This window comes from Lontra canadensis, unplaced genomic scaffold, assembly GCF_010015895.1.
Source record: "Lontra canadensis isolate GAN:19392208 unplaced genomic scaffold, GSC_riverotter_1.0 scaffold7, whole genome shotgun sequence".
Taxonomy (NCBI): Eukaryota; Metazoa; Chordata; class Mammalia; order Carnivora; family Mustelidae; genus Lontra; species Lontra canadensis.
The window spans coordinates 26,129,040-26,155,665 of record NW_022631001.1 but is presented as its reverse complement, the minus strand read 5'-3'; the positions used below and the strand labels follow the sequence as shown (position 1 = coordinate 26,155,665).

Below are 26,626 nucleotides of genomic sequence, written 5' to 3'. Positions count from 1 at the left end.
TATTACATGAATTATTTGGGTATGAGTGGGAATGTGACTTTTGCTTCCCAGTTCCCATTGATTGAAGCCAGTAAGACTTGGTCAGTTCCTAGTTCTGATATGTACTATGAGCTTTGTAGATGTTGAACTGTTTTTGCTAGGAAATATTCATAGCTCTCAATTGCATTTTGTGTGTGTGTGTGTGTGTGTGTGTGTGTGTGTGTGTGTGTGTGTGTTAAGATTTTATTTATTTATTTATTTATTTGAGAGAGAGAGAGAGAGAGAGAGAGAGTGTAAGCCGGAGGGAGAGGGAGAGAGAATTTGAAGCAGACTATGTGCCGAGCACAGGGCCTGAGGTGGGGCCTAATCTCAGGACCCTGAGATCATACCCTGAGCCAAACCCAAGAGTTGGACACTTAACTGACTGAGCCACCCAGGTGCTCCTCAATTTCATTTTTTTACTACAGCTTTAATCTAGAACCAGGCCCAGAGTTTTGGCATTTGAATTGGACCCAAGTCTGCCCGGGTTGACTGTTCTGCCCAATGCTCAGCTCTCTGATAGAAGAGAGGGAACTTGTGGTTCCCTCTGGTTCCTGCCAGACTGCTCAGGGTGGGTGCCTGGGCAGAGGTGAAGAGGGCCAGCAAGAGCCGTTTCTCACGGAACGGCTACCACCCACAAAGCATTATCTGCCAGGCACTGTCCTAAATGCTTTATATGTATCCCTATAGGGCACAGATTCTATTGTCTACATTGTCTACATTGTACACATGTGGAAACAGCCACATAAGTTAAGAAACTTGGCTAAGACTGCCCCTTGCGTAAAAGCTGGGATTCCATCCCAGGCAATCTGGCTCTTGAGAGTGGGTGCCCAGTGGAGTGGGTAAATACACATCTCTTGAAGGGATCATGGACCTCATGGTTAGCCAGAGAACCTGGACTTGAGCCGGTCTGGCAGAGTCAGGAATAGAACCCAAACCTAGACTTCTAGAGCCCATTACAAACCAACAATCTAACAGATTTTTAGGCAGTGTTTTCACATTAAGTGTAGTTTGTAACAGTTATTAGAAGCTAGGTTATGTTACAGTAGCATACCAGATATTTCCAGGACAGCTAACGTTTCTTACACATGCTGTGTGCTTACACCCGGCATGCCACTCAGGGACTGAGGCTGTGGGAGGCTCCATCTCGTTGCACACTTCCATGAGACAGGAATAGGAATGCTGGTGAATTCCATACGGGCTTTTAAAAGTTCCACCCAACACTAATGTTGATGGCCAAATCAAGTCATGACCACGACTAACTTCAAGGAGGCCAGGAAAATTCAACGCTAATAAGTTCTTGAAAGGAGAGGGCAATTAGAATGCTTGTCAGAAGACCTAATCACCACTACAAAGACCCTGTTACGTTATTGTCAGTTTATATTTCTGGCATGGTTTTGGTTACAGATTTAATTTTTCAGGTAGATTCAGGTAAGAAAGGGGACCAGCCCTTTGAACCTCTGGAAAGAGGTGAAAAGTGGAGCAGTCCACTGGGCACCGTCCCAGGTAGTCTTGCAAACAAGGCTGACTGATGTATATTCCATGTTCTACAGAACTAGCGATACGATTTACAAATGTGACCTGCTTACAGATGTGTTACAATTAATGATACTTAAAATTAGTATCACCTTGGGCCTGGGTGGCTCAGTTGGTTGAGTGCTCAACTCTCAGTTTCGGCTGTGGTCATGAGAGTGAGCCTCACATTAGGCTCCTGGCTCAGCCCAGCATCTGCTTGATATTTTCTCCCTCTCCCTCCACTTCTGCCCCTGCTCTCTCGCTTTCAAATAAATAAATAAAATCTTGTCTTAAAAAAATTAGTATCAACTCAAGCCTAAGTAATACCTAATTAAAGACCTATTGTGTTGTTTCTGAACCGTTTATGAGAATACTAGCCTGAGTCCCACTTTCTGGAGTTGGTCATCCTCAAATTCTGAGGAGTCATTAGCTTGCAGAAAGTATTAATAATTTTCCATATTAAGATCTCCTCAGCAGTAGTACTGGTATAAGGACAGCCATAGAGATTAATGGATCACAACTGAGTCCAGAAATAAGTCCCTATATTTATAGTTAATTGATTTTTTGACAAAGGGGGCAAAGTCAATTCACTGGGGGAAAGAATAGTCTGTACAACCAATGTGCTGGGACAACTGATTATCCACACACAAAAAGATGAACTTAGACCTTCACCTCACAGAAAATTAAAAGGATCATGGACCTCAATATAACAGCTAAGTCAATAAAATTTCTAGAAGAAAACAGAATACCTTCCAGACCTTGTGTTAGGTAAAGATTTCTTAGATTATTCTACCTGTTATACAGATGGACTGTGTTCTGTTGGACCAAAAACAGTCTATCACTGAGAAAAATGGGTAAGTTGGATGGCATCAAAATTCAAAACTTGTGCACTTCAAAATATACCATTAAGAAAATTCAAACACGGGCGCCTGGGTGGCTCAGTGGGTTGGGCCTCTCCCTTCGGCTCAGGTCATGATCTCGGGGTCCTGGGATCGAGGCCTGCGTCGGGCTCTCTGCTTGGCAGGGAGCCTGCTTCCCCTGCCCCCCCACCTGCCTCTCTCCCTACTTGTGATCTCTGTCTGTCAAATAAATAAAATCTTTTAAAAAAATATTCAAACACAAGTTACAGACTGGAGGAAATATCTGGAAAACACATACCTGATCAAGGATTTGTATCCATAATATACAAAGAATGCTTACAACTCAATAAGTAAGAAAACAATAAGAATGTGAAAAGATGCTTAACACAGTTAGTCATTAGGAAAATGCAAATTAAAACCACAATAAGATAACCATTTCACAACCAGTAGAATGCCTTTAGTAAATAAGGTAGGCAATAACAAATGTTGGTGAGGCTGTTGGGAAATTGGAACCCTGATACACTTCTGACAGAAATGTAAAATGGTACCGCCCTTTGGAAAACTGGAAGTTGCAAGAAAAAGCTAAATGTATAACTGCCTTACAACCCAGCAATTCCACTTCTAAGCATCTACTCAAGAGAAATGAAAATGTATATCCACATAGAGACTTGTATGTAAATGTTCACAGACGCAGTGTTCAGAACAGCTCAACATCTGAAATAACCTGACATGTCAATCAGCTGGGGAATGGAGAGACAAAATGTGTTGTAGCCATACAGTGGAGTATTAGTCAGCAAGAAAAAGTAACAAACACTGAAATAAGCTAATGTTCTGGATGAGCCTTAAAAACACCATACTAAGTAAAAGTCTATTTTTATGAAAATTCCAGGAAAGGCAGATTTATATAGACAGAGTAGATTAGTGGTTGCCTGGGGCTGGCTTGGGGAACCAAGATTAATTATAATTAGGCATGAGGGGTCATGGAAATGTTCTGAGCTCATTTATGGTGAGGTTGTACCACCTGGCAAGATATTTTTTTAAAGATTTTATTTGTTATATGACAGAGAGCACAAGCAGGGGGAGCAGGAGCGGGAGAAGCAGGCTCCCTGCTAAGCTGGGAGCCTAATGTGGGGCTTGATCCCAGGACCCGAGGACCATGACCTGAGCTAAAGGCAGACACAAACCGACTGAGCTACCCAGGTACCCCTCACTTGGCAAAATATTTGTAAACTTTAAATAGGTAAATCTTATGATATGTACAATGAGTATGAATGAATGATTACATGTATGAAGCTCTTCCTTGCAATGGTAGCACATGGAGAATCTCATTGACTCTAAATTTCTGTGGAGTATGTTCATGAGGGGACATATTCTAAGGAATTCAGTATCTGGCTCCATGAAAATCTATCATCTGAACCAAACTCTCTCCCATCATAAATTCTGAGAGATTAGTTGGAACAATGTAGCAATCAAGGAGGGAGCATGTGCTTGGTGCGATATGGACAATACCAGATGTATTGTAGAGCTGTTTAGGAGAGTGGCCCATTGGCTAAGGATTTTTTTAGAGAGAGTGTTTATTCCAGTTGGAACAAGTACGGTTTACTAAATTGAGGGTTAGAAACCAGAGCCAGGAGAAAGAAAAAGGGCTACATCATATGACTACTCAAAAAAAGATCATGAAGCTCATTACCAAAAATACCCTCATAATAACCACAACCATGTCTCCATCAACTTCACTAACTCCTTTAAAATTATTCCTATTAACCTGTTTGTGGGTTAGCATCTCCCGCCAAAGAAGTCTCTCATTTTAGGTCTAAAATGTTTCTGGAAATCTCAAGTCTCAGAGCTCTGATAGGTTGAATCACCCAAGGGTTAGCTATGGTGGTGATGTCAGACCCATGAGTCTGTTCTCCTATCAATTATGGTAGGTTTTTAGCAAAATAGGAGAGAATAGGAACTCCTTGTTGACCAGACCAAATGGTCTAGAAACCTATTAATGTCCAATATCAGAGTGAAAGAGAGAGTGTCACTGAGGTGTAATGCAACAGGGCACAGACCCGACGACTGGTGACTGCTGCGTTTCATGAGGTCTCAGTTGATGTTTACTCTATTTACATACTTTATTTTTTTTAAAGATTTTATTTATTTATTTGACAGAGATTACAAGCAGTCAGAGAGGCAGGCGGTGGGGGAGGGAGCGGAAGCAGGCTCCCCACTGAGCAGAGAATCCGATGTGGGGCTTGATCCCAGGACCCTAGGATCATGACCCAAACCAAAAGCAGAGGCTTTAAGCCACTGAGCCACCCAGGAGCCCCAACATACTTTATTTTTAAAAAATATTTTACTTTGTTTATTTGAGACAGAAAGAGGGAGAGAGTGAGCAGGGAGAGGGGCAGAGAGAGAAGCAGACACTCTACTGAGCAGGCAGCCTGATGTGGGGCTCAATACTGGAACCCTGGGATCTTGACCTGAGCCAAAAGGCAGATGCTTAACTGACTGAGCCACCCAGGTGCCCCTGATGGTTACTTTAAAGAGGACATATTATTAGAACCTGGGGAAGGAGAGCTAGTCTTCCCAACCCACTTATTTTTGGTAATTCTATTTGTCCTCTCTCATCACCTTGAGCTCTCAGTGATATGGACAGTGGATATATTTAGAAATCATGAAGGCCTTACAGTCTATTTTGTAAGATGTGCACCAAAATTACTGTCAATAATAAAAAGGTTTTTTTTTAAGATTATTATTATTATTATTATTTTTTTTTTGAGAGAGAGGGCACGGGGATTGGGGTAGAGCAAGAGGGAGACAGAGTCTCAAACAGACTCGTGATAAGCACAGAGCCAGACTCGGGGCTCCATCTCAAGGACCCTGAGATCATGAGCTGAGCCAAAATCAAGAGTTGGACACTTAACCAACTGAGTCACCCAGGCGTCCCTAAAAAACTATTTTATACTAAGCCATAAAATTATCTTAGAAATATATTTGTTAACAGTGATCATACAAGCCATGGCCTGTGAAGATGAGTACGCTTTTACCCATCTGGGAAGGTTTGTAACCATGGAACTTTCAGTCACAACGATTTACATTGTATGAAAGTCATCTAGAGGGATGCCTGGGTCTCAGTTAAGCATCTGCCATCGACTCAGGTCATGATCTTGGGGTCTTGGGATTGAGCCCTGCATGGGGCTCCCTGCTCAGTGGGAGCCTCTTTCTCCCTTTCCCTCTGCCCCTCACCCCATTCATGCTCTCTCCCTCTCTCTCTGACAAATAAATAAATAAAATCATTTTTAAAAAGTCCTCTAGAAAGGATGAGCTCCTCTCTTTGCTTTGACATCTTTTTCTACATTATGGATGCCATGAACAGGGCATTCTTTCTAACATCGATATGCTAATTTTTAAAAACATGGAGCATACCCACTATACCCAGTTATTTTTAGCATTACTAGTCTACTTCTCCACTTATGAGAGCCATGCAGTGAGAGAGCAAGGTTTTTGTGTATTCTCACAGCTGTCTGGGAAGTGCCAAGATGATTTTGGTGTAAAAGATGCCTCGATAGGGCATCTGGGTGGCTCAGTGGGGTAAGCCTCTGTCTTCAGCTCAGGTCATGATCTCAGGGTCCTGGGATAGAGCCCCATATCCAGCTCTCTGCTCAGCAGGAAGCCTGCTTCCTCCTCTCTCTCTGCTTGCCTCTCTGCCTACTTGTGATCTCTCTCTGTCAAATAAATAAATAAAATCTTAAAAAAAAAAATGCCTCAATAGTTTTGTTACTCTGAATGTAGGGCCTGATCTTGGGAGAAGGGAAACAGAAAAAAAATGTTGTCTGGAAATCACCTTAGGCTTGGTTGTGTTATTAATAAGAAAACTGTATTTTATAATAACTCTGTCATTAAAATTTTTAATTTCTCTAGAAAAGAGGAACCCTATTGTTTTATGTTATATCTTGACCCAAGAGGATAACATGAGCCAGCACAAAAGCCCAGATCAACAGGCTTACTGGGAAGTGAAAGTTCACATTGAGGTTATGTAAGGACCTAACTAACATCTGCTATAAGGGGAAAACACCCAGGAAGCCAAAATAACTTTTATTTCTTCACGTTAAGGGTAGACTGTAGGCTCAAAGATCATTTTTCTTATGAGTGACCATAGTATTTAAAGCTTTGTACTTCTTAAAATAGAAGTCTGAAGAAGCACTTCTGGAATGGAGGAGGATGGACATCTGAAAACCTGCTCCTCCATAAAAGCAATAGCACAGGCAAAAATGGTAAAAAAAATCAACTATTTAGAAGTCCAGGGGCGCCTGGGTGGCTCAGTCGTTAAGCATCTGCCTTCGGCTCAGGTCATGATCCCAGGATCCTGGGATCAAGCCCTGCATTGGGCTCCCTGCTCTGTGGGAAGCCTGCTTCTCCCTCTCCCACTCTCCCTGCTTATGTTCCCTTTCTCACTGTGTCTGTCAAATAAATAAATAAAATCTTAAAACAAAACAAAAAAAGGAAGTCCGGAAACCAAAGCTTTCAACACTCAAAGGAGAATTTGTTCAAGAAAAATGGTCAAATGCCAGTGGGAACAGTGAGTTTGGTGGCGTTGGACCCGCTTTTCCCCCATCTTCCACTCTCTAATTCCGCAGCAGCTTCTCAAAGCGGCAGCCTCACACCTATAGTAGCTTTGCAAACCCGGTGGCCTAGCGGCCACTAGAGGGGGCAGCATAGGTGTGTAACTCCCAAACAGCCCTCTCTGGTCTGTCTGGAAGCTCTCCTTAAGGGTCCCATTCATAGAGCTAGTCTTCATTTGACCTGATTCAGAGCTCACATAGTGAGAAACTCCATTTGTCTGAACACTTTACAGCAAATTATTTGACATCCCAGCTGCCTGAGGCAGGAACACCAGCTGAGGCAAACGAGGCTGGCTAAACCACTTCAGAGGAAGAGGGGGGAATGAACTGTCAACAGAAGACTATGAAAATCTCTGATGTTACCTGGGGCTCTAGAAATCCACATGTGTTTACAGAACTGTGAGTACATTCAGTAAATACCTGAGAAGGTCCCAATCCCTCAACTCTGGTGACCTGGAGGTCTTGCCCAAGCAGGAAGTGAGGGTTAAGGCAGAGTAAACTGCCAGAACACTGAAGGCTTGCCTGAACCCTTGGCAAAAAGCAGGAGACCATGAAGCAAACCGGACAGAGACTTTGGTGATCACATATGACAAAGAAAATAAGACTTGACAGAATTAGTCCATGAAAGTCGATAAACAAATAAGCAGCAAGAAGCCATGGTTGGAGAGATCGGATTGCCAGAGTTGCCACATTATATTATTTAAAATACCCAGTTTTGGGGGGCACTTGGGTGGTTCAGTTGGTGGAGCATCCAATTCTTGATTTCAGTTCAGGTTATGATCGCAGGGTCCTGGGACTGAGCCTCATGTTGGGCTCCATGCTCAGTAGGGAGTCTGCTTGGGGATTCTCTCTCTTCCTTTCCCTCCACCCTTTCCCCCACTCATGTTCCCACTCTCTCTCTCCCTAAACAACAAAAATAAATAAATCTCTTTTTAAAAGATTTTATTTACTTATGAGAGAGAGAGAGGGCAGGGGGAGAAACAGAGGGAGAAGGACAAGCAGACTCCATGCTGAGCATGGAGCCCGATGAGGGCTTGACCTCAAGACCCTGAGATCATGAGCTGAGCCAAAATCAAGATTCAGATGGTTAACTGACTGAGCTACTCAGGCACCACAACAAATAAATCTTTAAAAAAAATACCCAGTTTTGTGGGCACCTGGCTGTTCCAGTCAGTGGGGCATGCAACTCTTTTTTTTTTTTAATAAAGTTTTATTTATTTATTTAAAGATTTTGTTTGTTTGTTTGTTTGTTTGTTTTTTATTTATTTATTGGTCAGAGAGAAAGAGAGGGAGAACACAAGCAGGCAGAGCAGCAGGCAGAAGCAGAGAGAGAAGCAGGCTCCCTGCTGAGCAAGGAGCCTGATGCGGGGCTCGATCCCAGGACCCTGGGATCATGACCTGAGCCAAAGGCAGAGGCTTTAACCCACTGAGCCACCTAGGCGCCCTGGGGCATGCAACTCTTGATCTTGGGGTTGTGAGTTTGAGCCCCACAATAGGTGTAGAGACTACTTAAAAATAAAATCTTCTTAAAAATTACCCAGTTTTCAACAAAAAATATGAGACATGCAAAGAAACAGGAAAGTGTGAGCCATACACAGGGGGAAAATAGCAGTCAATAAATTAGCCCCTGAGCAAGCCCAGATGTTGAACTTATTAGACAAAGACTTTAAATCAGCTCTTATAAATAAGAACTAGGGGCAGCTGGCTGGCTCATTCAGTAGCGCATACAACTCTTGATCTTGGGGTCATCAAGAATTAGAGGAAACTATGTCTAAAGAATTCAAGGAAATATGAAAATGATGTCTCACCATATAAAAATACCAATAAAGAAATAAAAATTATTTTCAAAATGATATAGAAATCAGGGGTAGAGGAGCACCTGGGTGGCTCAGTAGGTTAAGCATCTGCCTCAATTTCAGCTCAGGTCATGATTTCAGGGTCCTGGGATGTTGGGCTCTGCACTCAGTGGGGAGTCTGCTTGAGGATTCTTTCTCTCCTTCTCCCTCCACCTCTCCCCCCAACTCTCTCTCTCTCTCTCTCAAATGAATAACATTTTTTAAAAAAAGAAATCAGGGATAGCACAGTACAATAAACTGAAATGAAAAATTTATGAGAACCTGCTCAACTTGATAAAGATTATCTACCAAGAAACCTAGAGCTAACATACTTAATGGTGAAAAACTCAAAGCTTTCCCACTAAGATCAGGTACAAGGCAAAGATGTCTCCTCTCACCACTTCTCAATATTGTACTGAAAGTTATAAGTAATGCATCAGGACAAGAAAAGGAAATAAAAGATACAGATTGGGAAGGAAGAAATAAAAGTGTCAAAAAAAAAAAGAAATAAAAGTGTCTTTGTTCATAGATGACATGTTAGTCTATACAGAAAATCTGAAGAAATGACAAAAAAAAAAAATTCCTGGCACTAGTAAGTGATTATAGCAAGGTTGAAGGATAAAAGGCAAATATATGTAAATCAACTGCCTTCCTACATACTAGCAATGAAAAAGTGGAATTTGAAATTAAAAATATAGAGCATTTGTAATAGCATCCATAAAAATGAAATACTTATGTATAAGTCTAACAAACTAAAAAATGCTATGTATAACATCTATGTGAGGATAACTACAAAATTGATGAACGAAACCAAGGAACTAAATAAATAGAGAGATATTCCATGTTTATGGATAGGAAGCCTCAATATAGTCAAGGTATCAGGTTGTTCCAAATTTGACCTATAGACCCAATGCCATCCCAATCAAAACCCCCGAAAGTTATTTGGTAGATACTGACAAAATTGTTCTCAAGTTTATATGGAGAGGCAAAAGATCCAGAATAACCAACACAAAATTGAGTTAGATGAATGATAATACCTGATTTCAAGACTTACCACAAAGTTACAGTAATCAAGACAAAGTGGTATTGGCAAAAGAATAAACAAATTGGGGGGTTCTGGGTGGCTCAGTGGGTTAAGCCTCTGCCGTCGGCTCAGATCATGATCTCAGGGTCCTGGGATTGAGCCCAACGTCGGGCTCTGCTCAGTGAGGAGCCTACTTCCTCCACCCCCTCTGCCTGCCACTCTGCCTGCTTGTGATCTCTCTCTGTCAAATAAATAATTTAAAAAAATCTTAAAAAAAAGATAATAAACAAATTGATCAATGGAACAGAAAAGAGTTCACACATATTCTCACAAAACTATAGTCGACTGATATTTGGCAAAGGGGCAGTGGCAATAGGATCGAGCAGAGTCTTTTCAACCAATGTAGCTGGAACAAGTGGCCATCACACACAAAATGATAAATCTACACACACTTCACACTTTTTGTGAAGGCACAAAAAAGTAACTTAAAGTGGATCACAGACTTAAAATAGATCACAGGTGCAAAACTATAAAACTCCTAGAAGATAATGTAGAAGAAAATCTAGGTGATCTTGGGTTTGGTGATGACTTTTAAGACATAAAACCAAGGGGCGCCTGGGTGGCTCAGTGGGTTGGGCCGCTGCCTTCGGCTCAGGTCATGATCTCAGGGTCCTGGGATCGAGTCCCGCATCGGGCTCTCTGCTCAGCGGGGAGCCTGCTTCCCCCTCTCTCTCTCTGCCTGCCTCTCTACTTGTGATCTCTCTCTGTCAAATCAATCAATAAAATATATATAAAAAAAAGACATAAAACCAAGCAAGATCCATGAAAGAAAGAACTGACAAGCTAGTCTTAATTAAAGTTACACCTTTCAGCTCCGTAAAAGATATTATGAGAATGAAAAAACAAGCCACATACTGGGACAAAATATTTGCAAAAGACATATCCATAAAGGACTGTTTTCTAAAATATAGAAAGAACTCCTAAAACTCAACAGTAAGAAAATAAACAAACTGATTTAAAAATAAGTCAAAGACCTTAATTAGCAGACACATCAGCAAAGAGGACATGAAGACGGCAAATGAACACATGCAAAGATGCTCTACATCATACATCATCAGGGTAATGCAAATTAAAACAACAATGAGATACCACTATGCACCTGTTAGAATGGCCAGAATCTGGAACACTGACAACAGCAAATGCTGGTGAGGGTGTGGAGCAGCAAGAACTCTCATTTATTGCTGGTGAAAATGCAAAATGATACAGCAATTTTGAAAGACTATTTGGTGGTTTCTTAACAAAACTGAACATATTCTCACCATACAATCTGATATTTCCCCAAAAGAGTTGAAAACTTATGTCCACATAAAAAATCTATACATGGGGGTGCACCTGGGTGGCTCAGTGGGTTAAAGCCTCTGCCTTCGGCTCAGGTCATGATCCCAGGGTCCTGGGATCGAGCCCCACATCAGGTTCTTTGCTCAGCAGGAAGCCTGCTTCCCCCTCTCTCTCTCTGTCTGCCTCTCTGCTGACTTGTGATCTCTGTCAAATAAATAAATAAAATCTTTTAAAAAAATCTATAAATGGATATTTATAGCAGCTTTACTCATAATTGCCAAATGTTGAAGCAACCAAGATGTCCTTTAGTAAGTGAATGGATAAATGAGCTGTGGTACATTGAGACTATGGAATATTACTTAGCGCTAAAAAGAAATGACCCATTAAACAACAAAAAGAGATGGAGGAAATTTTTTTAAAAAGATTTTATTTATTGACTTGAGAGTGAGAGCATGAGCTGGAGAGTGAGGGAGAGAGAATCTGAAGCAGACTCTGTGCTCTTGACAGAATTAGTCCATGTCCAATGTCACAACCATGAAATCAAGACCTGAGGCAAAACCAAGAATTGGCCACAAAAGTGATTGAGCCACCCAGGTGCCCCAAGAGATTGAGGAAACTTAAATGCTTGTTATTAAGGGAAAAAAGCCAACGTGGGAAGACTATATACTTATATGAGTCCTGGTATAGGAATTTCTGGAAAAGATAAAAACTATGGAGACATTATAAAAATAAGTGGTTCCTGGGGGCTGGGGAAAAGGAGGGATAAATATGCACAGCAGAGAGTATCTTTTTTTTAAAGATTTTTAAAATTTTATTTTTAAAATATTTTATTTATTTATTTGACAGATAGAGATCACAAGTAGGCAGAGAGGCAGGCAGAGAGAGAGAGAGAGGAGGAAGCAGGTTCCCTGGCGAGCAGAGAGCCCAATGCAGGGCTTGATTCCAGGACCCTGGGACCATGACCTGAGTCAAAGGGAGAGGCTTTAATCCACTGAACCACCCAGATGCCCCTAAAGATTTTATTATTTTTTTAAAATAATTTCTATGCTCAACATGGGTCTTAAACTTAAAACCATGAGGTCAAGAGTCCCAAGCTCTACTGAGTCAACCAGGTACCCCAGAGCAGGGGGTATTTTTAGGGTAATGAAAATACTCTATGAGACAATAACATGTGTCATACATTTGTCCAAACCCAAAGAATGTGCAACAAAGAGTGAACTGTAATGTAAACTATGGACTTCAGGTGATTAAGATGTGTCAGCTTAGGTTTATCAATTGTAACAAATGTACTACTCTGGTTTGGGGTGTTATAATGGAGGAAGCCATGCATGTTTGGGGGCAGGGGGTACATGGGAAATCCCTATACCTTCCCCCCAACTTATTGGGAACTATAAGCAGCTTTTTAAAGAAAAAAATAAAGTCTGAATTTGAACATTTTTTTTACTAGAGGTGCTCAGCAGCAGATCTGAAGTGACAGAAGAAAGAATCTACAAACTTGAAAGTAGAAATTGTCCATTCTTAAGAACAAACAATAAAGGGGTATCTGGCTGGCTCAGGTAGTGGAACACGAGACTTTCAGTCTCAGGGTTGTGAGTTTGAGACCCACACTGGGTACAGAGATTACTTAAGAAAACAGAATCTTGGGGCGCCTGGATGGCTCAGTGGGTTGAAGCCTCTGCCTTAGGCTGGGTCATGATCCCAGGGTCCTGGGATCGAGCCCTACATCGGGCTCTTTGCTCAGCAGGGAGCCTGCTTCCCTCTCTCTCTCTGCCTGCCTCTCTGCCTGCTTGTGATCTCTGTCTGTCAAATAAATAAATAAAATCTTAGAAAAAAAAAGAAAGAAAGAAAACAATCTTAAAAAAAGAAAAAAGAACAAACTTAAGGAAGAAAAATGAAGGGAAACACAGGGACCTGTAGGAATATCTTTAAGCATATGAAAATATTAACAATGAGCATCCTAGAAGGAGCAGAGAGAGGATAAAAGCATAAATAATATTTGGATAAATTGAGGCCAAAAACTTGATTTCAAGGACAAATTTCATACAAAAACTTAATCTACACATCTAAGTTTCAATGACCTCCAAGTAAGAGAAACTCAAAAGAATTCACACTTAGGATGCCTTTGTAGTTCAGTTGTTTAAGCATCTGCCTTCGGCTCAGGTCCTGGGACTGAGTCCTACATCAGGTCCTCCCTCAGTAGGGAGTCTGCTTCTCCCTCTCCCTCTGCTGCTTCCCCTGCTTGTGCTCTCTCTCTCACTCCCATTCTCTCAAATGAATAATGAATAAATAAAATCTTTTTAAAAATTCACACTTAAACACATTAGAGTCAACTATTGAAATATGAACAGAAAATCTTAAAAGCAGTAATAGAAAAATGACTCATCATTTACAAAGGATCCTCAGTAAGATCAATTGTTAATGTCTCATTAGAAAAACTACCAAGTCCAGGGATGCCTGGTTGGCTCGGTTGGTTGGGCGTCTGCCTTCAGCTTGGGTCATGATCAAGTCCCAATGTAGGGCTACTTGCTCGGTGAGGAGCCTGCTTCTCCCACTGCCTGCTGCTCCCCCCCCCCCCCCGCCCACTGTCTGCTGCTCCCCCTGCTTGTGCTCTCTCTCTGACAAATGGATAGATAAAGTTTTTAAAGAAAGAAAGGAAGAAAGGAAGGAAGGAAGGAAGGATGGCTACGAAGTCCAAAAGGAATTCGGATGACATATTCTAAGTAATTAAAGGAAAAGACTGTCAACCCAGAATTTTGTAACCAAAAATCTATTCTTCAAATTGAAGGAGAATTTAAGACATATACCCAAATAAAGCAAAGCTGAGAGAATCTGTCACTAGCAAACTTTTCCTAAAAGAAATACTAAAGGTTGTCCTTCCGGTCGAAATGAAAGAACATCAGGCAGTAACTTGAATCCACATGAAGAAATAAAGAGCACCAGTAAAAGTTACTACATACAGAAATATAAAATATGGTATAAATGTTTTTATGTTGTAATTCTTTTCTTATCCTATTTAATGGGAAAAGACAGCTTCATGAAATAACTATAAAATAGTATTGATATGTTTATAATGTATAAAGATGAAATTTGTATAACAATAATACAAAGTACAAAGGAGTAGGGGAAGGAATGAAGCTATATTGGAGTAAGGTTTGAACACATTATATATAAATGGACTGAATTCCCCAATAAAATACAGAGATTGGCAGATAAAAAATCATTGCCCAACTATACACTCTCTACATGACTCAAAAAGGATAGAAAAATATATATCATGCAAAAAATGAGTAAAGGATAGCTGGAGTGACTATAATGATATCAGATGGGATGTCTGGGTGCCTCAGTTGTTTAAGCGACTGCCTTCAGCTCAGGTCATAATCCTGGAGTCCCAGAATCGAGTCCCCCTTTGGGCTCCCTGCTCTCTCTCCCTCTCTCAAATAAATAATCTTAAACAAAAGTTTATAATGTTCTCAGACAAAGAGAATTTAAGACAAAAATTGTTAAGAGGCAAAAATAGGCATTTTGTAATTATAAAAGGTTAATCCATCAGGAACGCATAACAATTATAAACATAAATGTACCTAATAACATAATCCCAAAATACATGAAGTAAAAACTAAAAGAGTAGGATAGATAAATACATAGTTCAAAAATAGTAGTTGAGGGCGCCTGGGTGGCTCAGTGGGTTAAAGCCTCTGCTTTCGGCTCAGGTCATGATCCCAGCGTCCTGGGATCGAGCCCCGCATCAGGCTCTCTGCTCAGCAGGGAGCCTGCTTCCTCCTCTCTCTCTGCCTGCCTCTCTGCCTGCTTTTGATCTCTGTCTGTCAAATAAATAAATAAAATCTTTTAAAAAAAAATAGTAGTTGAGAGGGCTACATGGCTGGCTCAGTCAGTAGAGCATACAACTCTCGATCTTGCAAAGGATCATGAGTTTGAACCCCATGGACAGAGAGATTACTTAAAAAAACAAACAAATCAGCAGTTAGAAATTTCAATAAACCCTACCAATCATGAATAGAATAACTAGGCAGAAGATCAACAGGGAAGTGGACTTGAACAACACTAGCAACCTCGTTAGATCTAGCAGAGATCTATAGTACATGCCAGCAAACAACAGAGAAGATACATTCTTCTTTTTCTTTTTTTTAAAGATTTAAAAAAAAATTATTTATTTGTTAGAGAGAGAGTGAGCACAGGCAGACAGAGCGGTAGGCAGAGGCAGAGGGAGAAGCAGGCTCCCTGCCGAACAAAGAGCCCAATGTGGGACTTGATCCCAGGATGCTGGGATCATGACCTGAGCCAAAGGAAGCTGCTTAACCAACTGAGCCACCCAGGCATCCCAAGAATATACATTCTTCTTAAGTGCATATGGGATATCCAATGTTAGGCCATAAAAAAGGCACCAATACATTTAAAAGAACTGAAATACAAAGTATATTTTCTGACCACAAGGGAATGAAATTAAAAATTAATAAAAGAAAGTATTAGAAAGTTCACAAATAATGTATAAATTAAACACACTCCTAAATAATGAATGAAATATTAGAAAATTAGAAGAGATATTAGAAAATATGATGAATGAAGTGAAAATGAAAATAGTAAAATTTATGGATGCAACTAAGCACTGTTTTGAAGGAAATTTAGAGCTATCAAGGGCTGTATCAAAAAGGAAGAAAGATTTTAAATGAATAACCTAACTACTTCTTAAAAAACAAAAAAGAGCAAAATAAAACCAAAATGAACAAAAGGAAGTTAATAATTAAGAGGAAAACAAAATAAATGGAATAGAGGAGGGGTGCCTGGGTGGCTCAGTTGGTTGAGCATCTACCTTCGGCTCAGATCATGATCCAAGGGTCCTAGAATCAAGCCCCAGGTCAGGCTCCCTGCTCAGCGGGAAGCCTGCTTCTCCCTCTCCCCCTGCTTCTGTTCCCTCTGCCACTCTCTTTCTGTCAGATAAATAAATAAAAAATCTTTTAAAAAATTTCAAAAAATGGAATAGAGGATAGAAAAACAATAGAGAAAATCCATGAAACCAAAAGTCAGTTCTTTGGTTTTATTTATTTATTTAAAAGTAAGCTCTACACCCAATATGGAGTTTGAACTCACGATCCCAAGATCAAGAGTCGCATGCTCCACTGACTGAGCCAGTCAGGCACCCCCAAAAGTTAGTTCTTTGAGAAGATCAATAAAACTGATAAACTATTATCTAGATTGATCAAGAAAAAAAGAGAGAAGAATCAAATTACTAATATCAGCAATAAAAGAGGAGACAACACTATTGCCCTTACATAAATAGAAGACATTGTAAGAGAATGACCTGAACAATTGCATGCCAATAAATTAGATGTCATAAATGAAATGGCCAAATTCCTAGAAAGACACAAAGTGCCAAAGATGACTTAAGAAGAAGTAAAAAATCTATACCTGTAACAAGCAAAAAAATTGAGTTCATAATTTTGAAACTTCCCACAAACAAAAGTTCAAGCTCCCACTATCTCAGTGGTGCATTCTACCAACCGTTTAAAAAATAATTAATACCATTTTGTCACAAACTCTCTCAAAAAAGAAGAGGAAACACTTTCAACTCATTTTATGAGCTCAATATTCCTCTGATACAAAATACATACAAAGACATCACAGGAAAACTACAGACCAATATCCCTTATGGATAAAGAAGTAAATCTTCTCAACAAAATATTAGCAAACTGAATCCAGCCACATATAAAAAGGATTATACATCATGACCAAGTAGGATTAATCCCAGAGTGTAAGTTGGTTTAACATCCAAATATCAATTGATTTGAAATATCATATTACTAAAATAGAGGACAAAACCCACATGATTGCCTCAGCTGAAACATCATTTGACAAAATCGAAAATCCTTTTATAATTCAAAACAAAACAAAACCGAACATGGAACAAGCTAGGAATAGAAGTGAATTGCCACAACCTGATAAAGGTATGAAAACCTCACAGATAACATCATAGTCAATGCTAAAAGTCTTTTCCATTAATGCCAATAATAAGCAAGTATGTCCATGCTTATCATTGTCTATTCAACTTTGTACAAAAGTTGTAGCTAGGGGGCGCCTGGCTGGGTCAGTCAGTGGAGCTAGCAACTCTTGATCTCAGGGTGTTGAGTTCAAACCCCACTTTGGGTGCAGACATTACTTTAAAAAAATTTGTAGCTAAGACTATTAGTCCATAAAAAACGGGCCACCTGGGTGGCTCAGTAGGTTGGGCCTCTGCCTTCCACTGGGGTCATGATCTCAGGGTCCTGGGACTGAGCCCCACATCGGGCTCTCTGCTCAGAGGGGAGACTGCTTCCGCCCTGCCCCCACCGCCTGCCTCTCTGCCTACTTGTGATCTCTGTCAAATAAATAAATAAAATCTTTTTTAAAAAGTCAGTTGTTTTTCTATATACTAGCAGTGAATAATAGAAAAATGAATTTAAGAATATAACTATTCACAATAGCATAAAATAGAATAAAAGACATAGAAGTGAATTTAACAAAGTAAAAGACTTGTCTACTGAAAACTATAGAACATTGTTGAGAGAAATTTTTTTTAAAGATTTTATTTATTTATTTGACAGAGAGAGAAACACAGCGAGAGAGGGAACACAAGCAGGGGGAGAGGCAGGCAGAGGGAGAAGCAGGCTTCCCACTGAGCAGGGAGCCTCATGTGGGGCTCAAACCCAGGACCCTAGGATCATGACCTGAGCCGAAGGCAGACGCTTAACGACGAGCCACCCAGGCGCCCCTGTTGAAAGGAATTTAAGACCTAAATAAATGGAAAGATATCCCATGTTCATCATCAGGAGACTTAATTCTGTTAAGAGGTTATTACTCCCAAAACTGATCTACAGATTCAACTCAATTCTTATCTAAATCCCTACTGGCTTTTTTGGAGAAATTGACAATCTGATCCTAAAATCCATATGGACACGCTAGAGACCTATAACAGTCAAAACAATAGTGAAAAAAAAAATTAGATGACTCACACTTTTTGGTTTCAAAACATACTACAAAGTGACAATGATCAAGACAGTGTGATAGTAGCACAAAGGTAGATATGTAGGTCAATGAAATAGAACTAAGTTCAGATTTTTGACAAATTGAGTTGTGCCAAGACAATTCAATGGGGGAAAGAATAGTCTTTACAATATACAGTGCTGGGATACAACAGGATATTCACATGCAAAAAAATAAAGTTGGACCCTTGTTTTATACCTTATATAAAAATTAACTCACAATGGATCAAAGACCTAAATGTAGGAGCTGAAACTATAGAATTTCTTTAAAAAACAGGGGAAGAGTTTCATGGCATTGTATGAGGCAATGATTTCTTGGATATGACAGCCAAACCAAGGCAACAAAAGGAAAAAAATAGATAAACTGGACTGCATCAAAATGGAAACTGGGCACCCAAGGACAGTTAAGAGAGTGAAAAGGCAGCTTACAGAATGGGAGAAAAGATTTGCAACTTACACATATGATAAGGGGTTAATCCAGAAAGTAGAACTAGAGAGCTTCCACAACAATAGAAAGATGTGTAATACAATTAAAAAATGGGCAAACAACTTGGGTAGACATTTCTCCCAAGAAGGTGTACAAATGATCAAAGCCTACAAACAGATACTCAACATCACTCATCATCAGGGAAATGCAAATCAAAACCACAATGAGATATCACCTCACACCCACTAGGATGGCTTTTATTAAGACACAAAAAGTCAACAGGAAATAACAAGTGTTGGTGGGGATGTGGAGAAATGGGAACCCTTGTACACTATTGGTGGGAATGTAAAACTGTACAATTGTTACGGCAAATTTTATGGCAGTTCCTCAACAATGGAATTACCATGTGATCCCACTATCCCACATCTGAATATATACTCAAAAGAATTAAAAGCAGGGTCCTCGAGAGATAATTGTACACCAGCCATCACAATAGCCTTCTTCACAATAGCCAAGAGGTGGAAGCAACCCAGAATTGATCAGTGGGTGAATGGATAAACAAAATGTAGCAGATACATACAAGGAAGTATTATTCAGTTATTAAGAAGAAATGAAATTCTGACACAGGGATGAACCTTGAGGACATTATGCAAAGTGAAATAAGCCAGTGACAAGAAGACAAATACTGTGTGATTCCCACTTACATGAAATATCCAGGGTAGTCCATTCATAGAGACAGAAAGTTGAATGATGGTTGCCAGGGACTGGGGAGAGGAGGAAATGGGGTGTTTTTGCTTAATGAGAATGAGGTTTCAGTTTTACAAGATGCAAAGGGGTTCTGGAGAGCGGTTGTACAACATAAATACCCTTAACATTACTGAATCATACCCTTAAAAAGAATTAAGATGGTGAGTTTTATATAACATATGTTTTTCCACAATTTTTTAAAAGGCTATAAAAAATGCTTAATTATGTTTACAGAAATGCTAGGTGGTGAGCTATTATATTACATCATTTATCAGATCTGAGACAATTTTTCTCTGTTAAACTGGACTTTGGTACTGCAACCTCTAACCGTGTTTATCTCGTTACTCAAAAATTAACCCAATAGCTATCATTTAAGCCTACTCGTGTTGTGCCAGGCTTTTTCGTATGTAATTCTCAACAATCCTCTGGTGAGCAAATTAAGGCTCCAAAAGTCTCACTGATATTTCCCAAGGTTGTATGAGGGACGGAGCTGTCCCTGGAACCCATGGCCTAACCCTAAAGCCTGGGTTCTTCCCTACTGTGCCTCATGCCCCTCAAGCTAGTTTCATCCTAACAACTATTTGGGGTACCTCAAAAATTCAGATCCCACTTAGAGATGAGCTTCTCTAAGTTTTGATGAATGTTGAGTGTGTGAATCCTATAACGAATAAATTAACAAAGAGATGAATGAAAACAGGAGTGAAAACACTGACAGGCTGACGGAGCCTTGCATGGGTGGGGCCTGGAAGAGAGAGAGGGAAGGAAGGAAGATTTTGAGAGCAGAAGGGGGAAGTACATTCCGTGGTGATCAGAGGTCTTACAGTCAATGTATCCTGGCTGAGGTCAGAGACCACTGGGGAAAGTCCAGGGACCTGAAGCCATCGCCAGCCTGAAAAGAGGTCAGTCAAGACACAGCTGTGTGGGCTCCCAGCAGCAAAGGAGGCTCAGGCAAGATGCCCTAAGGAGGAAAGGGAGACAAGGACACTGGGCGGTGGCGGGGGTGGGGGGGGTGAGAGGGGGGGTGTGTGTGGTGTCTGAGTGGCTCGGTGGGTTAAGAATCTGCATTTGGCTCAGGTCATGATTCCAGGGTGAAGAGATGGAGTTCTGTGTTGTTTCATTTCCCTGCTCAGCCAGGAGCCTGCTTCTCTCCCTCCCTCTGCCTCCCACATATCGCCCTCCCCACCCCGCCCTGCCTGCTCATGCTCTTTTGCAGTGTTCTCTCTCTCCTGAATAAATAAAATCTTAAAAAGACAGAAAGAAAGATCCCTTGGGCTCCTGTGGGGAAGGTGCCTTTAGGGGAAGAAATGGGAGGAGGGAAGACCTGACCCCAAGCCAAGGGAAGTGAATTCCAGAAAGTTTTTGGAAGGACGGTTTGGCCAGGGCTTTGTGTGGATGTGGGATGGTGAGAGAGAGGAAGCAGTCTCTGTTGTCAACCCAAAGGAACAGATCTTTAACAGATGGGAGTTGGGGGGTGAGGGTCAGTCAGGAAAAGAGAAGTGGGAGGCACTTGTGCTGGGTGACTTCCAAGACTCTAAGCACTTGTCTAGTTGGCTGCTCCAACATGGGGTACTTTTATTTTAATCAATTAACTAATTAATTCATTAATTAATTTTGGGGTGAGGGGGGAGAGAGAGAGACACGGGAGATGAGGTGTGTGGAAGAGCAAAGGGAGAAGGTGAGAATTTGAAGCAGGCTCCATGAGATCATGACCTAAGCCGAAATCAAGAGTTAGATGCTTAACCGACTGAGTTACCTAGGTGCCCCCATGGAGTATTTTATATTGTCCCTCAGGTCCACGGATCTCTGCACTTGTTTTCTGAGGGGTAAGGTAGGAATCTGGTGCATTAGCCTAGAGATTGCCGAGGAGACCAGTGTTACTATGGAGTGGAGGAAGGAAATGGCTTTCAAAGAACAGGGAAAGAAAAAGTATGAGAAAGTAAAAATTAGAAAACCCCCAATCTTTCCATATCTGTGTTATTTGACCAAACAGCACCCCATGTGCTACCATCCGTGACTTCAGTGCTGATTGGGAGGACTCAGCAGAGCTGGGGCACTGCCTTCCCCAGGCTAGTGGATTTCTGAGCTGGCATGGGGACCCAGGTGATCCAGGGTATGCTGGAGAGCATGCGCTTGCTAGACATGGCATGAGGGCACTCTGTGTCCCTGGCCCTTTTCAGGGGAACAGGGCATGGGTCTGAACTATTTAATTACTTTTCCTAAGTAAAGTTGAGAGAAGAGTGGGCACAAAGACATCGCCTCCAACTGAGGAAGACTCTCCCAGGGCTGATCCACTAATTCTAGATCCTCATCGAGCTCCAATCCTGGGATGAGGGAGCCCCTTTGCCAACCTTCTCTACTTCAGCTTCAGGGAGCCTCAGGACCCCAGCCTGAAGGAAGAGGGTCTGACCCCATCCTTCACTGTGGAGATAGGGAGACTGACATGGGGGCCACAGGGGGCCTTACACGAGGGTCTCTCCCCTCGGGCGTGGGCCTCCTCAACCAAAGCTGTGTCTGCAGGGACAGAAAGACATGGTCTGGAGACTGATTCCACTTCTGCTGCTGTTAGCCTGGACAGCGTCCATGTGCAGTGCCCGGAACAGGATGGACCTGCTCAACGTCTGCATGGACGCCAAGCACCACAAGGCAAAGCCAGGCCCTGAGGACAAGCTGCATGGCCAGGTGAGGAGGGAGTGTGGCTCCAGTTGGGGAGGGGACTGGTTCTAACAGGGAAGACTAAGTCAGGGGGTGAGGAGAAAGGTCAACTGGCAGATGCCCCCACAACTTGGGTTATTGCTGTCTGGAAAGATGATGGTAAGGTGATGGTAAGATGTTAGGGGTGGCCTCCTCGGAGAATACCATGTCAGCAAGATATGCTATAATCATTTGTCGAGCACTTACCCAGTGTCGTGTTGACTGCCCATGATTTCATACCCTCAGTGGTCCTTTGATGTAGGAGATAATGTTCTCCCCCACATAACATAAATGAGGAAAATGAGGAACCAGAGAAGCACAAGGAGACACAGAGCACTCAGACATAAGCAGCCCTTGTGGTGGTGTAGGGACAGGTTTGGAGTGTGAGGGATTTTAGCAAGGATGGCTCTTCCTACCTTCCCTATATGCCAGTCCACGGAGTGTCAAGGGTGGAGAAGATGGTCTCTTCTGGCTGTGATACAGGCAACAGGTGCTGTACGTTCACACATTCTGTAAAAATGAATGCTGTTCAGTTGTAACTCTATTGAGACTCCATGTCTCCTTTTTATGATAAAAACTCTTTATTTTTTTAAATGATTTTATTTACTTATTTACCGAGAGAGTAAGAGAGAGCACAAGCAGGGGGAGTGGCATGCAGAGGGAGAAGCAGGTCCCCTCACCGCTTAGCAGGGACCCCATGTGGGACTTGATCCTGGGACCCTGGGATCATGACTTGAGCAAAGGCAGACACTTAACCAACTGAGCCACTCTGGCACCCCAATAAATTCTCTTTAGACTATTTTTCTATCCTGGAATAAAATTCAAAGCCAATAGAACCTATCTGCACATTTAAGTTAAAAAAAAAATCAACATGACTATCTGTACTACAAAGGAGAAGCACAGGGGTGCCTGGGTGGCTCACTGGGTTAAAGCCTCTGCCTTCGGCTCAGGTCATGATTTCAGTGTCCTGGAATCGAGCCCCTCATCAGGCTCTCTGCTCAGCAGGGAGCCTGCTTCCCTTCCTCTCTCTCTGAGTACCTCTCTGCCTACTTGTGATCTCTGTCTGTGAAATAAATAAATAAAATCTTAAAAAAACAAAAACAAAAACAAAGGAGAAGCACAAAGAAAGTAACTTATAATAAAATAAAGTATATTTCAGCATGTCAATTCCTGGGCATGACTCCATCAGAAAATCACTGTCAAACAGCATATTTGCTTCTCATCACCAAATCACTATGAATGGGGCAGCTACAGATGAAGATCGATACAGGTGCCTTCTGCTGGCAACTTAAATGCTATAGGGTACTCTAAGCTGTGTTGACATTGATGATGTAATTTTCTAAGACAGTGAATAACTCTGGTAAAACAAAACACAGAGCATGGCCCTCCTTTTCACAATATTTGCAGTCCTGAAAAAGCTTGTCTATATTAAAAACTTGCTCGGATATGGTGGGTCCATATGTAAGATGGAGTTCGGTTTAGATTTAGGAAATCATAGAGTGGTCTTTCATTGACTTTTTTCAGCAAATATTTTTTATGGGGCTGCCACATTTCTGGCACCGGCCTCACCGCTGGGGACAGAGACCTTAACACTTGCTGAGAAGAAAGTTATTCAACACAAATTACTACATAGGCCGTGTCCTTCTTCCTTTGCTTAAAATTTCACCCTCCAAAAAAAAAAAAAAGTCATTCTCCGGTGAGACTTACACACAATCACCTTATTTAAAATTTCAAGTTATCCCATACCCCACTTTCCCAATCCCTGCTGTAATCTTCTCCATATAATTGATCAGATCCTGACGCCATATTTTTTCTCTTTTATTTTCTTACTGTCTGTCCCCACTGATCAAGATGTAAGTTCCATGAACATATATTTCTGTCTGTTTTGTTCTCTATCATATTCTCAGCATCTAGAATAGTGACTGGAATAGAAATAGGTACTCAGTAATTATTTTTTAACGAATATGTCAAAGAACTCTCTATGAAGTGTGAAGGGCTGCATCAATGAAGGCTATTGTCCCCCAACATGGGGTTTCTCTCCGGCTCCCATGACCCCTGATCAGCCCTATTGTGACTGAATCTCCCCCAGGATAAGAGTTCCGGGGGTCAAGGACAAAAGGGTCCTCACAGTAAACTTTTCTAAGACAACCCACCTAAGGCAGGAGAGCAAGAACCAAATGGGGAGAGGCTGGAGGTGGCAGAAGGTTGTGTGTGTGTGGGGGGTGGGTGGGCACTTAGTCGGTGTCTTCCCCACGCAGTGCACTCCCTGGAAGGAGAAGGCCTGCTGCTCAGTCAGCACCAGCCAGGAGCTGCACAAGGACACCTCCCTCCTGTACAACTTCACCTGGGAGCACTGTGGCAAGATGGAGCCCGCCTGCAAGCGCCACTTTATCCAGGACAACTGTCTCTATGAGTGCTCCCCCAACCTGGGGCCCTGGATCCGGGAGGTATGGGACACTGCCTCTCCCCACCCCACCCCTGCAGCTGCCATCCAGCTCCATCAGGGCTGTGGCAGGTGATGTCCCATCCCATCTGCATGTCCCATCCGCTGAGCGCTGAGTGAGCCCTCCCTCCTCACCTCCCACCAGGTGAATCAGAGCTGGCGCAAGGAACGCTTCCTACACGTGCCCCTGTGCAAAGAGGACTGCCAGCAATGGTGGGAGGACTGTCGCAGCTCCTACACCTGCAAGAACAACTGGCATCGGGGCTGGGACTGGACCTCAGGTGTGGGGGGTGGCGGGTGGGGACGGAGGTGGGGTTTGAGGATCTGGGGTGGCCAGAAACCAGCTTCAGGCCCAGGGGTTGAATGTCTGCGTCCACCCTCTCTCCGCCTACAGGAATTAACAAGTGTCCAGCCGGGACCACCTGCCTCACCTTTGAGACCTACTTTCCCACGCCCGCAGCCCTGTGTGAGGGCCTCTGGAGCAAATCCTACCAGGCCAGCAACTACAGCCGAGGGAGTGGCCGCTGCATCCAGATGTGGTTCAACCCGGCCCAGGGCAACCCCAATGAGGAGGTGGCGAGGTTCTATGCCATGGCCATGAGTACTGGGGCCCTGCCCCGAGGGGTGGAGCCTCTCCTGCTCAGCCTGGCCCTGATGCTGCAGCTTGGGCTCCTGGGCCGAGTCTAGCCCTACCCAGACATCATGTCTGCGTGTCCTGAGTTTCGATGACCAAGCTGGGCTCACAAAAGGAGGAACCCTAAGTGTGCTTCCATCCATTATCCATCCTTCAGTCATCCCATTCCTGCTCCATGGTGGGCCTTGGGGTTTGTCTGGCAGTCAGCTCAAATAAAAAGACTAACACATCCGTGTCAGATGAATTATTTTTGTTCGAGTGGGTAGATGACAGATTCCACAGTTTCTGGATTCCTTCAGATCAGAGAAATGAGACTTGGGTGTGAATTCCAGCTCTGCTACTGACTATGCCAAAGTGAAGCAGTTGCTTGTCTAGGCTAACGCTTAGTTTCCTCCTCAATAAAATGGGCATATCCGTCCTTTCCCTCTGGGTTGTGAAACACAAAGAAGCTGTTGCCTGGAGAGCACGTGACAGCATGTGAGCGCAGTCTCACTTCAGTAGCCCTCGGGGACTCCGTTGTAGCCACAAACAAGAGCCAGGTCCAGGACTTTGTTACTTATATTGGTCCCCAAATATCCCCCCTTTTTCCCAGGCCCTGTCTGCCTGGCTCTGTGCTCAGCTCTGCAATGGGAAAGCTGGGGATGGGAGTCCAGGCTCTGGATTCCCAGTGGGGGTGAAATAAGTTCACCCATGATGTGGACTGAAGGGACAGAGTTGAGGCTTGGACCCTCAGAGGAGGAAGACAGAAGACGGTCTGGGAGGTTCCTGGAGGAGGAAATGCTCAAGAGCCTTCCATTGGTTTAGCTTGGATGGAAAAAAGTTGGAAACTCTCAGGGGCATCCGAGGGGCAGGAGCCTGGCCTCTCCTCTGGCAACTTTGTCCCCTCCAGGGATTGCCAGATATGCCTATCCTGTCTTTGCCCAGCTCCCAGGAACTGGGCCTGAGTTGATCTCTAGGTCTCCCTCTTGCCCTTTTCCCCTGGGGAAGTTTTGTCTCTACACCCCCCTCACAGTTATCCTCAGAGAGGCACAGGTCAGTATCTGAGAACACCAGGCAGCCCGAGAACCCTGGAGTGAAGACTCCTAATCCAGGCCCTCCCCTGCCCGTCGCAGGAAGGTGCGCCTTTCATGGCACTCACCTTCCCCCATATCTAGAGTTGAGTGATGGGGAAGTCGGGCCGTTTGTGCGGGATGGTTTACGGAGTTCCTGGAGGGGTCTGGAGACACTGGGATGTACGGGGCTGTCTGTTAGCTACTATATTTACCTAGTCTGGAAGGCCCCCACAGACCCCATTCTGTGTCCCAGGCTTTGTCCCAGCTGGGTTAAGCCAACGCATATTTGAAATAGAGGAAGGAGCTTGTCGGGACTGACCCAGAGACAGGTTCACTCGAGCAAAGTGAAAGTTCTCTCCCAGGTTAAGGGGGACCTGCTGACGGCGGCCCGGGAGCTG

The 26,626-nt window shown here is 42.7% G+C and overlaps 1 protein-coding gene across 3 annotated transcripts; it reads left to right on the top strand.

Annotated features, from left to right (window-relative positions):
• Nucleotides 1–20,223: 20,223 nt before the first annotated feature.
• On the top strand, nt 20,224–25,425 carry FOLR2 (folate receptor beta). Of its 3 annotated transcripts, none has more exons than XM_032853197.1 (5): nt 20,224–20,307; nt 21,926–22,087; nt 24,358–24,546; nt 24,688–24,823; nt 24,937–25,425. In XM_032853197.1, the coding sequence occupies exons 2-5, from the start codon at nt 21,938–21,940 to the stop codon at nt 25,227–25,229; spliced, it is 768 nt and encodes a 255-aa protein (XP_032709088.1). In that variant the 5' UTR covers nt 20,224–20,307; nt 21,926–21,937; the 3' UTR covers nt 25,230–25,425. The 3 variants fall into 3 exon arrangements, with proteins under 3 accessions (XP_032709088.1, XP_032709089.1, XP_032709090.1); XM_032853198.1 differs by having other exon boundaries at nt 20,234–20,356; XM_032853199.1 differs by lacking the exon at nt 20,224–20,307 and adding an exon at nt 21,497–21,518.
• The last annotated feature ends 1,201 nt before the right edge of the window (nt 25,426–26,626 follow it).